We start from the raw sequence: 17,466 nt of genomic DNA, 5'->3' as shown, positions 1-17,466 counted from the left end.
TGAAATTCCTAACCAGAGGATGTTGTGAAGGTCAAGATTATAACAGGGTTAAAAAAAGAGCTGGATAGGTCCATCCATGGCTATTAGCCAGGATGGGTAGGGCTGGTGTCTCTAGCCTGTGTGTGTCAGAAGCTGGAAATGGGCAACAGGGGACCAATTGCTTGGTGATTATCTGTTCCCTCTGGGACACCTGCCATTGGCCAATCAGAAGATAGGATATCATTGGTCTGACCCCGTATGGCCATTCTTACACCTAAAAGTTGCGATAAAACACCCAGGAGTCTCTTACCTCCAGACACACCGTTGAGTTCTTCTCTTCGTAGGGCTCTCCCAAGGCCCTGAAGGTGGAGTTCAATAAAGTGCAGTAGGCCGCCTGTGCAGGGTGGCAGGAGGGAGCCGGAGCAGAAGGGAGAAGCACACAGCACAACACAAATTGAATGGCACAGCTGGAAGGTTGGGCTTGTGCTTAAGGCCTTGGGCTGGGACCCAGCAGCTGGGGTTTCAAACTGCAGCAGTCACTAAGCTGCTTTATTTTGCAAGTACAGTGGGGCGACCAATCCTGTCTTCTTCACTCAGAGTGTAAGTCTGGGATGCATGGACGGCCTCTTGCTGTGTGGCTATGCAGCACCTGACACAACGGGGACTCTGATCTTGGAGGGGGGAGGTATCTCTGCAGAGCCTGCTTGTAGCCAGAATACTACTGCAAAGGATTGTGGGTGGCAGAAAGGAACAAGGAGGATGGGGGCAGAGGTTCTGTTGGTGGCACCATGGGGCTCAGGGGAGGAGCTATGGATTCCTACTCTGGGATTTTCCACCCACTCAAGATTTGACAGTTCTTGCCACTCTCCTGTGCCCTGCACGTTGCTGCTGGTTTGCTGGCAGGAAGGGCAGCCTGTCGCCCCAGGAATGAAAATCCCCTCTGCCAAAAATGCTACCTGCTTTGCTGTTGGGGACGGGGCGACAGGCAACACTGACCTGGGCTCAGATTGTCTAAATCAACTCAGTTTTGGTGGCCCTAATGCCAGGTCCCTTTAAGAAGTTACTTGCCCGGGAAGTGGCAAGCGCCCCTCCCTGGCACCCCAAAATCACTGAGTGGCTTCAGCTGGGGTTCCCTGAGCTGCCTTTGCCATGAGCATCCCGAGAACAGCGGGGCCTGGCGACGCTGCCAGGATACCTACATCCTCTGGGGATGAGCCGTGAGCTGTGTCCAGACTCTGGTTCTGGAATTTCCTCACCAGATCGTTCTCTTCCGAGAAATGGGCCCGGCGTTTGGAAGTGTCCTCTAAAAGGAAATGAAATTAACAAAATAACTCTCAGTCAAATGTGAAGATTGTTAAATACGGTGGCCTGGGAAATTAGCCTACATTACCCCAGCCTGGGGCCCTGTCGACACTGCAGCTACAGCTGTGGTTTCCTGCCTGGGCAGACACGCTCACCGGCTCTGTCTGATCTATAAACAGCATGGCCACCTTGCAGCTCAGGCTGCTGCCCCAGCGCACACCTGGGATCTGGGACAGGGTGGCCCTGGATTCTACGAGGGAGAAACCAGGCTGGTCATGCGTCACACTAGGACACCAGTGTTCTACTGCTTCAGGCCCCGCACACTGATCCAAACCCCATTGGATCCAGTGGGAATCTTTCCATTAATTAGCCCCAGAGGCCTATTCCATCCGTCACTCTGCCCCGTGCCTGAATCGGCTCTCACCATTCCACTGCACTGCTGGGTCAGTGAAGCGTTGTTCCCCCCAGCTGAGCGCAAAGCTAGACTTGCAGGGGCAGTAGTGACCCCCTGGGTGTGAGTGGAAGTGGCATCTTGTAGCCATGAAGCTAAAATGTAGTTTCATGCAAAGTAATGTGCCTCAGCGTACTTTGTCAGCCACCGTTTCTGTGTTTATTGAGAATACAATTGCAAGGCAGTTAGCATATGCTTACATAGACACACACACACACTGTCCCACCAATCGATGCTATATTTACCAGTCCATGGTCTGAGGATTGATCACTAGCATGGGAGTACGGGGGGGGGAGGGTGTCTATCAGTCTGGACCAATGCTCCAGTCATGGCAGGATGTCCCCGCTCTTAAGGCAAAACAGTTCTCCTGTTACAACAGTTTTTTCCATCAGGATCAGTGGGGCCTGCAGCACTGGGTGCGACTAGACCACAGGGCTTTTTCAGAAGAACAGCCATTTTTCCAAAAAATCTTCACTTACGTCCACACTGCTATTGTGTTCTTTCGAAAGAAAATCAAAAGAATGCAGAGGGTTTTCTGACATTGGTAAACTTCATTCTACGAGGAAGAATGCCTTTTCCAAAAGAGCTCCTTCAGAGAAAGGCATGTGTGGACACGGAAGAAGGAGTTTTTTCAAAAGAAGAGGAAAAGTAAAAGCACAGGTGCCCCCGGTGGCCACTCCATCCATAGTAATCACAGCTTAAATATGAGCTAGCATCCATTCAGTGTGGACACTATCTTTTGAAAAAGCAGATCGCTCTTTCAATGCCCTTCAGCAGTGTGGACACGCTCTTTGGGAAGAAGTTTTTTCAGAAGATCTCTTCCAAAAAAGCTTCTTTCAAAAGAAGCCTGCAGTCTAGACGTACCCATTGTGCTGTTTCTCTGATGGATGTTTGTTACCTCCAGTTGTTTCTCTTGCTCCATATCTTCTTTGTTCTACTGTGCTAAGATGGTTTAGATCACAAATATTTTGTCCTGATTGATAAATACTTGGCCTTCTTTCACAGCCGTCCGTTTGCCCACTGCTTACATCTTGATGGGCATATACAGCAATCTTTGGCATCTTCATGTCTGTTCTCGGCTTCTTCCTTGAACATTTGGTCTGGTGGCCTTTGCACTTATCTCTCACACATTCCTCTCTGTCTCACACATAACAAGGTTGATTTCTTTGTTACAGAGAAGCAATATGCACTTTCATACAAGGACATCAAATTACAATTTCAAGGATGTTTGTTTTAAGCCTAAAACAGAATGGCAACCATAAGGGTCTATTCCTACCTTGGAATCAGCTTTAGACACAATATTCTGGCTGGTGCACCTTTACCAATGGTAAGGTAAATTATGTCCTTTCGGCTTTCTGAAAGGGCGGCTGGCAAAGTACACTGGGGCACATTGCTTTGCATAAAGCTACATTTTAGCTACATGGCTGCATCCTCAGGGCACACTCCTGAAAGCAGGTGGGCGCACAACAGAGCCTTCTCTTTGTGGAATGATGGGGACTGGGAGAGAAGGCAGAGCCAGCAGCTGGCATCAGAGGGGGCTTCGTGCCAGGAATATGGTTCCCTGCAGGTTTGCAATATGCTGCCCATCCCCAAGGGTGCTAGTGGTCGGAGAAGTGGGGACCAGGACTCCTGGGTTCCCTTCTCAGGTCTGTGAGGAGAGTGAGGGCTGGGAGCTGGATCAGGGAGGAGCAGGAGGAGGGGGAAGGGAAAGTGAGGATGCCGGGTTCGGTTGCTGGCTGTGGGATAGGAAGGCCCTAGCAGGATGGTGCACAGGCAGGACTGCCGGGTTCATGGGCAGCAAATGTAAGGGGCAAAGGCAGGAACTGCCTTCTCTGGGTCTTAGTGCCCACCCTGTCACTTCTTCCTACCCCTGTCCCCACCCTTCCTGCAGCCTCCCACAGCTGTCTGGGACCTGGTGACTCTTCCATCTAGTAATTTAAAAGGGAAAACTCTTCCAGCTTCCATACCGCTTAGCAGAACGTTTATATGGTTAAAGAGCCATTCAAGTGGCAATAAAGCCATTTCACAGGCATTTGCCAGACCGTCCCCCCGCCACATGTATACTGTCAGTTTCTGAGTTTGCTGCTAAACAGCTGTGTGTTCTGGTCAGATTTACTCAGAACGGGTTAGTCTACAGGACCTCGGTGTAACATCTGCTATAGAACAGGGTTCGGCAACCTAAGACTCACGTGGCGCGCCAGATGATTTTCTGTGGCATGTGCAATGAAAGCAGGGGAGGGGAGAGAAAGCCCCGAGCCTCCCCACCAGATCTGGCATGCGGGGAACACTAGCCCTCCCTGGCTCCATGCATTGCCATTTCCCTTCCCCAGCTGGGACAGGCGAGTGCGGTGCAGCAGCAATGGCTCCCTACCTCCCACCCCAGAGAACGTAGGCGGCTCCCTAGGCACTTTGCCGGCGGGCAGCTGGAGCAATCTCTGCTAGTGTGTAGTTTCCAGAGTCCAGAGCACTCCTCCAGTCCTGGAGAGCCCCCCTCAATCCACTGAGACTGCCCCACCACCTCCCCCTGCACCCCTGTCCCTCTCCCTGTGGGACTGCCTCTGCAGCATGGGGCCCTGGTCCGGCTGCGCCACCTCCTCTTCCATCTCCAGGTGGCCACTTGTTACAGCAGCCACTGCCGGCTCTGCTACGGCGTGGGGAGCAGCAGCGCATGGAGCCACTCACTCTCTGCCTGAGGCAGATCTGAAAGGGAAGGCTGGGGCTTTCTTCACCTTCCCACCCCGCCGCCCTCTGAGCGGGAAGCCAGAGCGGGTACTGCAGCCTCACAGCTGCACAGGCTCCCCGATGCAGGGGAAGGGGGGAGCTGAACTCCCTCCCCCACCCCAACCCACCCTTCTAGGGAAAGGGCAGCGTGCTGTCTAGAAGCTTTCCCCACTGTAAGGGGGTGCACAGCCAGGTGAGCATCCCCCGCTCATGCCTAGACCCCCACACACCAATCCCCCTCACTCACTTCCCTCCCCACGCCAAGACCCCACACCCCCAGCTTGCTCGGACACCCTCCCTTGCTCCTGCACCCTCCTTCCCGGCCAGACACCCTACTCCTATCCTGCTCCTGCACTCTCCCCCCTGGTCAGTCACCTACCCCCACATTGTTCCTGTATCCACCATTGCTCCTGCATTCTCCCTCCTGGCCACACACTGCACCCTCCCTTGCTCCTGCTCCCTCCACCTGGCCAGATAACCCACTCCCAGCCTGCTCCTGCACCCTACCTCCCACCCAGATCTCACCACCTCTCCCCGTTCTGTACGCACCTCCTTCCCAGAGCCTGCACCCCATCCCCATCCCACTCGCTGGCAACTCTGTCTCACACACTGAATCCCTTATTTTTGTCCCTATGCCAGAGCCTGAGGGGGTCCATAAAATCCAGTAAGGCTGACACCTCAGAAAAATAATTAAAAATACAGGACTATGTAGCACTTTAAAGACTAACAAGATGGTTTAATAGGTGATGAACCATCTTGTTAGTCTTTAAAGTGCTACATAGTCCTGTTTTTTGTTTCAGCTACACCAGACTAACAAGATGGTTTAATAGGTGATGAACCATCTTGTTAATCTTTAAAGTGCTACATTAGTCCTGTTTTTTGTTTCAGCTACACCAGACGAACTTGCGTAGGTCTTTAGATGCACAATCTGAGTATTCAGCTTTAGTTGTAAATGCTTGGATTTACGGACATCTAGTTTTTTAAAAATAAATCTTATCTGAAATACACATTTTAGTTTTAATTCCTAGAGTACCAAAGTCTTGCTTCCCAAGTCTGCCTATCTCTTCTGTCGATCCCTGTACATTTAATCTTTCTCCCTTCACTATTATCCCCCCTTTAAGAGAGCCTTTAGAGACCCTTCTCTTCCAGATAGTTTCCCTTTCTTGACTTTTGACTATCCCCACCCACTGCCCATACTGACATTCCATCCCCCGTTTGAAGCGGGGAGTGAGGCCTAGTGGTGAAAGCAGGAGGGGCATGGAAGAGGATTCCTGGTTCTGGTCCCCAACTCTGACACAAACACTCCATGTGACCTTTGACAAGTGTTTTCCTTTCCAGACGCCTCAGTTTCACTAGATGTGCAGCAAGACTATCCCATTTTCTCTCCCCAAATCCCTGTGAGGGAAGGGGTGTCCATGGACACAGGGGCTGTGCGGTTTAGTGAGCAGAGGGCTGGAGGAAGCGAGCTGCGTGGCAGCGGATCCTCCAACTCTTCAGTCTGGGTGGGAACAAGGACTCCCATGAAATCACTGCAGCCGTAGCGCCAGGGGCTCTGGAGGAAGTAGGAAAAGATGGGGGGCAGGAAGAGCTGATCTCACCTAGAGGCCACTAGAGATCCTGCATTAGCCTCTCACACCCAAAGACACCCCCTCCTGCATTCCCTGCACCAGACACTTACCTGTGCAGTAGAATGGGACATCAGGCTGGCTGGGCAGGAGGTAGCCTGGTCGGCACGTGCAGTTGTAACTGCCTGGGGTGTTGGTGCAGTTGGAGTTGGGGCCGCAGGGCGATGGGTTGTGGGAACATTCATCAATATCTGGGAGAGAGAATCCAGACTAGCCATGTGTGACGCTAGGACACCAGTGTCCTCCTGCCCCCACTCCTCACACTGACCCAAACCCCACTGGATCCAGTGGGAATCTTCCCATCAGCCCCAGGGGCCTTTTGCATCAGTCACTCTGCCCTGTGCCTGAACCAGCTCTCACCATTGCACTGCGCTGCTCTCCAAAACTGGATGCAAAGCCAAGCTTACAGGGGCAGAAGTGGCCCCCTAGAGTGCTGGTGCAGGTGGCAACTTCAGGGCACTGCGCTGAATGCAGATGGGCCCTTGTGTGCACAACAGAGTCTTCTCTTGGTAGGAGGATGGAGGGGAGTGTGCCAGATAAATAGCTCACTGCAGGTTTGCAATATGCTGTCCATCTCCCAGAGGCAGCAGTACTAATGACCTGAGACATGGGAGCCAGGGCACCTGGGATCCCTTCTCAGCTCTGTGAGGAGAGAGAGGGTTGGGAGGTGGAGCAGGGAGAATACAGGAGAAGGAGAAGGGGAATTCGGACTCCTGGGTTCGATTGTTGGCGGTGGGGTAGGAAGGTGCTGGATTGGTCCTAGCAGGATGGTGCACAGGCGGGACTCCTGGGTTCTATCCTGAGCTGCAGGAGGGGAGTGAGGTCTAGCAGATTAAGCAGAAGGGGGAGTCGGGGCTCCTGGGTTCCACTCTTAGCTCTTGCACAGATTCTCTTCGACTTTGGTCAAGTCTTTTCCCCACCTGATGCCTCAGTTTCCCCCGATGTGACCAGGAGACAATTTTCTCTCCCCAGATCTCCTTGCCCTCTGTTGCAGGGCCACGTGCTCAGAGGCAGGGCACCCACCCCTCCTCTTTAACCGACAGGAGTGAAGGCTGCTCAGCTGTCATAAAGCATGTTTCCACTATGGGTCTCATGCACACGGCCCCATTGGTGCGCCTGGTTTACCCTGTCATCCAGATTTCCCGTGTCTGTCAAAAGCTTTAGCTCATTCCTTACACCCCCACCCCAGCCCAGCGCCAGCCCCAGCCCAGTGTATCAGAGCAGGGCAAAGCCCCGGTCCCAGCCCGGCTGATGGCAAATCGCTGTTATTTCAAGGAGTGTTGATGGAGCCCCCAGTGACTCTGCTCCCCTCATCCTGGGGGAGGATCCGGCCCCACAGAAGCCACCCCAGTGTGTTGAGCACGGGGCAATGACCAGCAAAGGGCTTTGGTCCCCGGCCATGGGCATCCCTGAGAGCAAAGGCTGCGCGGAGACAGCCGTGGTCCCAGGGGTGCCGACTCCCTCCAGGCACAAGAAAGCACCAGATACAGAGCCGGGCCGAGGGGCTGGTGTGCGCTGGGAGTCCCTCCATGACTGTCTGGGGGCAGGAGAGACCCTGCCGGGAGAACACCTTCAGCTTCCCACTGGCTCTCACCTGAGCAGTCCAGAGGGGCGATGCCACGCTTCCCTGAGATTCGTCTGGAAGACCTGTAGCCAGATTCACACTCACAGACAAAACTTTTGTCCGTGTTCTGACAGGAGGCATTCGGGCCACAGGGCAGGGCGTCCTGGGCACATTCATCGATATCTGGACAGGAGCAAACAACCAGAGTCATTCAATGACACAGAAAGGCGCTTGTCTTACCCACAGTGGGTGGTAATTACGGGTCCCCCTATGGACCAGTGGGCAGGAGGACTCTTAGGGTTGATGCTTTCCGCCAATGGTGGGCAACCTGCCACCTGCAGACCCCCCCTGTCTTCCTTCCTTCCTTCCCCCCCCCCAGACTGGTGCATTGGGCTGGAAAACGCACATCAGCTGTCTGTGGCCTTCCAGCCCTGGGAGGGAGAGGGAGGAGCAGGTAAGTGTGGTGCTCTGGTGTCTCAGTACCTGAGAGGTGTGAGGGGGAGGGGCAGACAGGGGGTCCACCAGTCTCAGATGGGACCTCAGTAGGTGATGGGCTGCTCCGACCCTCTGAGATAAAGCAGGGTCACTCATGCATCCCACTCATTATCCTTGGTTGCCCATCGCAGTTTGCCACTGTAGAGATGCCCTGTTTGTTACATTTGGAGCCAGCTAATGAACCCCATGGATCACGGGTTAGTGCAGAAATATCATGAATGGAACATTTACCATTCAGGTCTGAAAACATCTGTCGTTTAGGAACACAGGGATGGCCAGACTGGGTCAGACCAGTGACCATCTAGTGCAAAATCCTGCTTTCATCAGTGGCTGGCACTAGATGCTTCAGAAGATCATGTCGGATGTTCTTGCTATTTGTATCAAAGCCTAATCCTTCTTCAAAACACGATCAGTTGGCAGCCTCTATGAGTTCCTGTGGCAGGGAGTTCCTCAAATGAATGCTGCTTCAGGTTAAAAATAATAATTTCCATTTCTCTATTTTAGGAGTTGGATTGTGTCTGGCCCTGACATAGGTTCAGAGGAGTACGGAAAACACTGCTTAGATACTTCCACAAGGAAATCCTCCTTCCTCCCCCTTCAAGGGCCACACTTTTCTTCTATTCTTCCTAGTGGATCATGGTGTCCCAAAAATAGGTGTGAAGGAGGCGGGGTCACAGTATGCTCCTCCTCTCTGCACTTGCTAACAGTGCTGCCTGGCCACTTGAATGAGTGAAGGACACAGCTTGCCCTGAAGAACAGAATCTGAGCTATTTAGGGAGGAATTCAGCCTCCATCCCCGGGCCACCCTGCCCAGCCCCAGAGCCGTGTGCAGATTCCACTTTATTGGGAGTCTCCTGGTCAGAAATGAACACATTGACCGGTGGGGGAAGCCAAGTCCCTAAATCTGTTTGGCCACATCTCTCCCTTCCTCGCTCTCCTCATCCCTGCATCCCCCTTTCTAGTCAGCAATGTCCTTGATACAGACCAAGTGGAAGTCCCCTCCCCAAGACACTAATGCCAGCGACAGAACAGTCACCCCATTACACGGCTTCCCTCCCCCAGCTGGGCTCAGGAACTCACACTCACCTTGGCACGTCACACTATTATCCATGAAATACTGCTCCCCAGTGCTAGACACAGACCCCCATTTGCAGGCGCAGCGATAGCCCCCAGGGATGACTTCACAGATTGCATAACTAGGACAGACGGTTGACTTTGCACACACATCGTCTGGGAAATCAAGGAGGAAGGATTGAATTAAAATCAAACAATTAATTTCCCTTTGCACCTTCACCCCCTTGCACATCTTCCATGGGTTTCACACTCGCTCTTTGTCCCTGCCCGCCCGCCCCAAGCGAGGACCTGGCAGAAGAGGTGCCTGGGGAGGTCAGATCAAGGCAGCTGGACCCTCCTTCTAGAGGCATCAGGTGAGGAAGCCAGAAAAGCTTTGCAGGCCTCTCCCCTGCAGCAGGAGAGGAAAAGCCAGCGGGGAGGGTAGGAACAGAGGATGGGTGCTGCAGGTGCTGATCCTGTGAACTGAATCCGCTGAGGAGAGGGGCTGTCATGCCCATTTTCCATGCTTGGGGCATAATGCAGACAGGGGCAGAGAACACTTGGATTCTGGCATTTCCTAACTTCGGAGTGCTTGACTTGCAACCTTTCGCACAGTGTTCCCCAAAGTGTTGGGAGCGCCCCTGATGGGCACATGGAGGAATGTTGGGTCTGACGGGACCTGAGACATCCTCCATGGGTGCACCCTGTGAGATCAGAGCCTAGCAATGGCCCGTTGCACCTGTTTAGTAAGCAATGCAGAAGGAACCGGCGCTTGTTATGGAATTAAAAGGCAGCTCTGTATAATACCCCGCTGAGCAAGTGGCTTTCTGCTGAGGGGTGGGGAGAATCAGACACAACACAAGGAGCAGAAGAAAACGGAAAATCAGAACAAGGAAAACGCAGGGAAAGGACAGGAGAAAATGGGAAATGGCAAGTTCTTTGACCGTTCAAAGTCCCCTCTAGCTGCAGGACACACAGGGGTTCAGATCTGGAGATTTTGCCCAGGTTTCCAGGCATCAACATACCGGCGCTGGAGAAAAGAGTCTCCTGGAAGCAGATGAGCCAGCAAAATCCTGAAAGAGCAGAAAGAAACAAGGATAGAATCACAGAATACTACAACTGGAAGGGAACTTGAGACATCATCAAGTCCAGTTCCCTGCCCTCTCTGCAGGACCAAGCACCATCTTCTAGATCATCCCTGACACATTTGTCTAATCTGCTCTTAAAAATCTCCAGAGAATCCACAACCTCCCTCGGTAATTTATTCCAGTGTTTAACCACCCTGACAGTTAGGATGTTCCTGTGGCACTGGGCTTTACTGCAGTTAGGGTATGTCTACCCTGGCTAATGTAGGCATTTGAACTTGCAAATGAAGCCTGGGATTAAAATATCCTGGGCTTTTTTTGCGTGTTCCCAGATGCTGACATTTTTAAATGCCCCGTAGTTTGAACTCCCTGCCCACGGCTACATGCAGCACGGACCAGGTAGTTCGAATTAAAGCTCCTAATTCGAACTACCGTTACTCCTCCTGCAATGACAACTAGGGTGGCAGTGTAGACATACCCTAAGTGTTCCTGCGGAAAACTGCTCTAGACGCTGGGAGGGGCTGAAAAGAGGAAGAGGAAGGGACAAGTCTGAGAGCTCCACTCCCCTGCTGCCGCACAGCCCTGTAAATACACGTATCCTGCCCCACCCTACACCTAGCTGGGCTGTTGGTGCCCATTAGTCCCACAGGGAGGCTGGTCCAGAGCCTCCTTCCTCTCCTGGAAGACATTCTGCTATTTCCTAGCCTGAAACCTCCAGCCACCTCAGTTCCCAAAGGGAAACCGCCTCGTGGGCTGGGCTGCACGTGCGGAACACCTGGCCCGCACTGGACCTGACACGGCCCTTTGATCCCACCCAGCTTGGCCCCTTTCTTTGGAACTAGGGTTGCCAAATGGTTGAAACAAAAATACCGAATACCCCCCTCAAAAAAAAAACCACACACGTTGAAAGGGAAAAAAGGGGGGGGAGGGAGAAGACCAAAAAAGGGGACTCCGAGGTCTTATTAAGCCAAAAAATAAATTAAAATAAAACAGAATTAAAACAGCATGTCCCCTTGTTTAAGAGTGAGTGCAGGGATAGGAATAGGGAGCGGTTGAGCTCTAAGACCCAGGGGAAAGCATTGCTTCCCCTAGGTCTTTTGGCTCACAGCCTTGGGGAACCAGGTAAGCATGGGGGTTGGGGTTGGGGGCTGGGCACTGAGTGTTTGTAGGGTTGCCATGTGCCTGGCATTTTCGCCTCCTGGCAGGGAAAAAATTCAGAAAATACTGAACATCTCAGGTGTCTGGTATTCTCTGAATTTTTTTACCGGACTGTCCAGGTGACACCAGGCAACCCTATAAAATGGAACTCAGATGGCACCGTGAGCCTCTGTAGCTGTGAGTGGGACAGAGAGAGGCTCCCCGCATCCCTGGTGTCGTCTGAGCTTTCCACCTGCCTTCCCAACTCCAGAGGAGTTTTTCCCGACCCACTGGGCTTCTGGCGCCTCAGTCAGGGAGTGTTTCTGAACCTCTCGGGCCTCATCTGGGCATGGAGTTCTCACAGGTAGTTAGTGCACCCAGCTTTTGGAGATACCCACATGGCTGGGAACTTCTCCCCTGCGAGGGGGCGCTCAGAATGAGCCAAACCCCCATGTCCTTTCTAAGCTCCCCGTGCTGTGAACGTGGCCAACAGTCTATGTTCCTAGATGTACGTCCAGATGTTTAGTCCCACTGAAATGCGAATTGTTTGATCTCTCTGTCTCCATGCCCTGTCCTGTCCCTTATGATCTCTTGCCCAATCTGCGCAGCCTCTGAAAACTGCCTGGCTAATGACTCAGAGTGTGTCCAGATCACTCATCAGCTCAGCACTTACATGACAAGTTAACGATTTGGGCTGAATTCAGTTCACGACCCCTCAAAGAGCCCAACACAGTTGCAATTGTGGTTGCCCTTTTCGGGAGCACAAAACGATGGTGGGATCCGGTGTTTCCTTTGATCTGGTTGGGTTTAGTTACAATCCTGCCTCTCCAAATGCAGGAGGGACCAAAACCTGGGGAGAGCTTCTTTGTGTTCAGTCCCAAATCCCTTTCACCAGCACCAGACCCAAAAGCTCTGTCATCTCCTCCCAGGACTACTCAAACTGTACAGTGGGCCCCACCTAAAACAAGGCAGCTGCAGCCCTCCCACCCACTGGGACCCTCAGCCTGCGGGAGAAGAGGAGGAGGTTACCACGGGTCTAGCAGTGAGGGCATCCCAGGCAGCCCATCTACTCGCCCTGTCGGCCCTGGAGCTCTTTGCACTGCTGGGGGAGCAGCCGCCGCAGCCCTGTGACCTTCCTAAAGGCTCCTCTTTGGCTTTCTTCCTGCATGCAGGGATGGTTCTGCTACTGAGGGGAACATCCCTGGTTTCTACACAACCCCACCTGTGACATGGGCTAGAGAAAGGCTCTGAGGCCCCGCTCCCACTTCCTTTACCCAGAGCTGGAGGGCTCCTCTTCCATTCCCCTGTGTGGCAGAGCCCCTCAACCACAACTAGGCTGGGCCCAGGACTCCTGGGGGGCTTGACCCCCAACCTTGAGGTCACTTAGGGCAGGGGCTGGGTGTCCCCATTCTGGGGTCCTCTCCTTGCACTAGATGCTTCCCTGACCCCTGCTCATCACCGACAGCTCACAGCAAACACACCCAGCAATTGTTAAAAATAAAAACCGGGAAGGTGAGAGGAAAACAGGCCACCCTGCTCTGTGGCAGGGGACGTCACACCAAGCGCCTCTGGAGTGTCAGGGCAGATCACAGGCTGCTCCTCACACATCCCAGGCCTCCTGCCCAGGCCCTGGCTGTGACTTCAGGCTCTGGGGGCAGGGCCCTTCTCCCCAATAGCAGCCCCCAATATGGGTTACGATCCCCCCCTCCCCACACACACACACACACGTCTTGTTTGCTCTGTGAGGCCGTTTGGCTGGAGGAATCTTCCTGGCCTGGGCCCTCTGCCCAGAGCCCCCCTTGCTCTCTGCAGTTACTCCCCTCCCCCCACTCTGGACTGCTTCAGCCCCCCAGCTCCGCTCTCTGCTGCACTTCCTCCAGCCCCCGGCTGCTTCTCTGGCGCCTTTGGCTCGCTGGCTGCAGCCCTGCTCCCAGCAGGGATCCGCTCTCGGCGCTGGGTCTGCCTGGCCCGGCTCTGATCTCCCGCTCAGCTCCAGCCCCTGCTCTCTCCTGAGCTCAGCCCTACTCTGCTTGACCCAGGCAAATCCAGCTCACCAGAGAACAAGACCCCTGGTGTCCTGACCCTCTCACTGGCCTGCCAAACAGACCGACGGGGAGTGATGTCCTCTCCCCTTTGCTCCTGGGGACTGGCAGTCTCAGGGTCCTGATCTATCATGGACCCTTCCCCCTCCTTTTGTTACGGGGGTGAATGACCAAACCCCACGGAGTTTCAGCAGGGGGCTAACACTGGCCGTCCATTCCTCTGAGTCTCCCCCACACAGCTCGACTGTTCCATGCCTAACAGACACAAACACCCCCCCAGTGAGAATAGGATGCCTGGGGCATCCCCTGCCTCCATGCTGCTAGTGTCTGGGCAGGTTTCCACCTGCCTTGGCACAGGTGGGGCCCACGGAACGGTCAGCACAAAAAGGCCTTAAGTTAAGGTGGGTTTTTCCAAGCCTCCATTGGAGGAAAATAACCCAATTCCATGCACACTTACCTGCAACAGGAGTGATAAACTGCACCCTCATCGTGGCTGCTGCCTTCTCCTGCCAGCCAAGGAAACTGCACCGACTTTATCCTGTTCTCATCTAGCAGAGGAAGTTTGCTGAGTGTCAGTGTTTTTTCAGCTCAGTGCTGTTCCTCTTGCAACATGCCTCCTGCCCAGGGTGATCTCTGGACACCTAATACATGTTCATTATCAATGTCACCAAACAGCAGCCCTGCAATTAACAGGAAACAGTAAGGGAAGTTACAATCTTCTCTATTGAGGAACTGAAAGTGGCGTGTGGGGGGCATGTCTTGTATGGGCCTAGCAGACAGGATGCCTGGGTCTTATTCTAGCTTGACAGGTGGATGATCTAGTAGGTAGCGCAGAAAATGGGAATTGGAACACCTGGGTTTTCTTCCCAGGGCAACATTACCTAGTGGCTAGATAGTAGGTATCAAAATTCAATGTTGAGAAGGAAAAAAGTTGTGGGGTCAAGCAAAATGTTGCCTTTCAACACTGTTTTTTCCATCTGACTTGCTGCTTTGAAAATGTGGTCTTGCATGACACCTCACCCTGCCACACACAATACAAATGTCAGAAGAAAAGTCAATTTGCAAAGGAAAACTTGAACAGGTTGGCTCCAAACACGTTAAAAACCAGACTCTGTTGGAACTCCCCTTTTCCAAATGCTTCTGTTCTGAGGGGGTGTGTCTAGACTACATGCCTCCTTCGACGGAGGCATGTAGATTAGCCAGATCGGAAGAGGGAAATGAAGCCGCGATTAAAATAATCGCGGCTTCATTTAAATTTAAATGGCTGCCCCGATCTGCCGATCAGCTGTTTGTCGGCAGATCGGGGCAGTCTGGACGCGATGCCCCGACAAAGAAGCCTTTCTTCATCGGCACAGGTAAGCCTCGTGAAACCAGGTTTACCTGTGCCGATGAAGAAAGGCTTCTTTGTCGGGGCATCGCGTCCAGACTGCCCCGATCTGCCGACAAACAGCTGATCGGCAGATCGGGGCAGCCATTTAAATTTAAATGAAGCCGCGATTATTTTAATCGCGGCTTCATTTCCCTCTTCCAATCTGGTTAATCTACATGCCTCCGTCGAAGGAGGCATGTAGTCTAGACACACCCAGGGACACAGCTAAGGGCTAAGGGGGAAAGCCAACGCCTGAGGAGGACCACATGGATCAAACAGAGACATCTCTTACGGAGAGTCTATTAATAGAATTCTCTATGTACTAGTAAGGAGGAGAAGAGGGAAGATGATAAAATATGATAAGAAATGGTCGAATGAAAAAGAATGCCATTCAAACATATCAGGAAATGGTAGACAGCTAAACAGTGACAAATTTTACACAAACACACTGATACACAAAGTCTAAAAAATATGATAGGTGAACTAGAGTGCCTCGTATTTAAGGAGGATGTTGATGTAATAGGCATCACAGACACTTGGCAGAATGAGGACAATCAATGGGACACAGTCATATATCGGAAGGACAGAACAGGTCGTGCGGGTGGGGAAGTGACACGATACATGGAAGAAAATGTAGAATCAAATGAAGTAAAAATCTTAAATGAACCAAAATGTTCCATGCTCTAATAATAAGAGTAGGGATATATTATCCACCATCTGACCAGGAAAGTGATAGTGATTATTGTAGGGTAAAATTGTCCTAGGCAGTCCATGAGGTTTCGCTAAACTCCTATTCAAATTCTGCAGCCTTACCTCCCGGTGACTGGGGCTCGCCTCCCAGCCGTGCCTCCCTGCGCACTTCCTCCTCCTCCCCGGAGGCGTCTTGCCCTTTTGAATTGGGTGCGCCTCCCTCTTCGTCCCACGCGTGAGCGCGATTGGCCTCTCCTGCCTTTGGGCCGTCTGTTGGCGTCCGCGGCGCCGGACTCCTGCTCAGCATGGCGCAAGTGTGGGGTGTGACTGCTTGTGATGGAGTTGCAGGGCTCCGCACTCCCATGGGCCCAACCGCACAAGGGAGAGGGGGCAAGGTCGGGCCACAGGCAAGCGGTGCAGCTGCTGCCAGAGCCATCCTGGTGGAACATGCATCGGCACTGGGGCCTGATGTCACGCGGCGCGAGCTTTCGGCTGAGATGGGCACAGTGCAGGTGGTGGGGCTGTGATGTAACACTGGGCAGGCCAGCCGCATTACGTAGTGGTCGAGCACCCGGTTCGAGGCGTCGGCCGGGCAGATGAGGGGGTGGAACTGACAGCTCCCAACTCGCGGAGCAAAGAGGAGGATGGCGACAGACTGAAGCCAAGTGAACTGAAGGTGGGTAGGAAGTGACCCAGGGCAGGGTGGGAGGAACCTGTGGGTCGACATATTATGGGCGTCGGCCCCATCAATCATAGGGGAGCGAGCAGGATTGTTCTCCCCTCAGGGCCCTGGGTCAGGACCCGGTTGTGAGGGAGGGCCCGGGTTCCTCTACCTCCTCTCGGCACAACCCAGTGACCTAGATGGCGAGAGGGCTGCTTTTGCGCAAAAACTTGCCAGCTGTCTACACTGGCCACTTGAATTTGTGCATGAACACTGACGATCTAATGTATGATTATCTGCAGAATGGTATAAAGAGCAAGTGGAAAATTTCCAGATGATACTAAATTGCTCACTGGAAAAAGTAATTCCAACTACACAAACAAAATGATGGGGGACTAGTTTAGTTATAACCACTCGAGAGAGAGATCTTGGGGTCATTGTGGAGAGTTCTCTGAAAACATCCATGCAATGTGTAGCAGAAGTCAAAAAAGCAAACAGAATGTAGGGAATCGTTAGGAAAGGGATAGAGAATAAAACAGAAAATATCAGATTGCCTCTATATAAAACCATGGTACGCCCACACCTTGGCTACTCTGTAAGGATGTGGTCGCCTCATCTCAAAAAAGGTATATTGGTATTGGAAAAGGTTCTGAAAAGGACAACAAAAATGGTTAGGGATTTGAAACAGATGCCATATGAACAGAGATTAAAAAGACTAGGATGTTACATCTTAGAAAAGAGGAGATGAAGGAGGGATATGATAAAGGTCTATAAAATAATGATAGAAATAGAGAAAGCGAATAAGGAAAAGTTATTTACTTGTTCCCATAATATAAGAACTGAGTTTCAACAAATGAAATTAATGAGTAGCAAGTTTAAAACAAACAAAAGGAAGTTTTTCTTCACACAGAGCATAGTTAACTTATGGAACTCCTTGCCAGAGGATGTTGTGAAGACCAGGACTTGAACAGGGTTCAAAAAAGAACTAGCTAAATTCATGGAGGTTAGGTCCATCCATACTTATTATAAAGAATAGGTAGGAATGGTGTCCCTAGGGGTATGTCTACACTACCCTCCTAGTTCGAACTAGCGGGGTAATGTATGCATACCGCATTTGCTAATGAAGCCCGGGATTTGAATTTCCCGGGCTTCATTAGCATAAGCGGGGAGCCGCCATTTTTAAATCCCCGCTGCTTCGAACCCCGTGCAGCGCGGCTACACGGGGCTCGAACTAGGTAGTTCGGACTAGGATTCCTATTCCGAACTACCATTACTCCTCGTGAAACGAGGTG

The 17,466-nt window shown here is 52.4% G+C and overlaps 2 protein-coding genes across 5 annotated transcripts in view; both read right to left on the bottom strand.

The window, feature by feature from the left end:
- The window catches only part of LOC112543502 (adhesion G protein-coupled receptor E1-like), a 38,697-nt gene extending 24,546 nt beyond the window's left edge, over positions 1–14,151 (bottom strand). The window contains exons 1-7 of one of the 4 annotated variants that reach the window (XM_075902277.2): positions 13,912–14,151; positions 10,216–10,263; positions 9,224–9,367; positions 7,673–7,825; positions 6,132–6,269; positions 1,179–1,282; positions 290–373 (exon numbers count right to left, since the gene is read on the bottom strand). In XM_075902277.2, the coding sequence (XP_075758392.2) occupies positions 290–373; positions 1,179–1,282; positions 6,132–6,269; positions 7,673–7,825; positions 9,224–9,367; positions 10,216–10,263; positions 13,912–13,942 (702 nt within the window). In that variant the 5' untranslated portion in view covers positions 13,943–14,151. Of the gene's footprint in view, positions 1–289; positions 374–1,178; positions 1,283–6,131; positions 6,270–7,672; positions 7,826–8,368; positions 8,767–9,223; positions 9,368–10,215; positions 10,264–13,911 lie in introns of those variants that run through there. The other 3 variants (XM_089774845.1, XM_089774844.1, XM_089774846.1) reach the window with 3 other exon arrangements.
- The window catches only part of LOC102463292 (uncharacterized), a 180,374-nt gene that overhangs the window by 98,271 nt on the left and 64,637 nt on the right, over positions 1–17,466 (bottom strand). The window lies entirely within an intron of this gene.

The sequence above is a fragment of the Pelodiscus sinensis genome, chromosome 31, assembly GCF_052426305.1.
Source record: "Pelodiscus sinensis isolate ZL-2025 chromosome 31, ASM5242630v1, whole genome shotgun sequence".
Classification (NCBI taxonomy): Eukaryota; Metazoa; Chordata; order Testudines; family Trionychidae; genus Pelodiscus; species Pelodiscus sinensis.
Note: the sequence above shows the minus strand (reverse complement) of the source record. Positions and strands in the feature narration are given on the sequence as shown.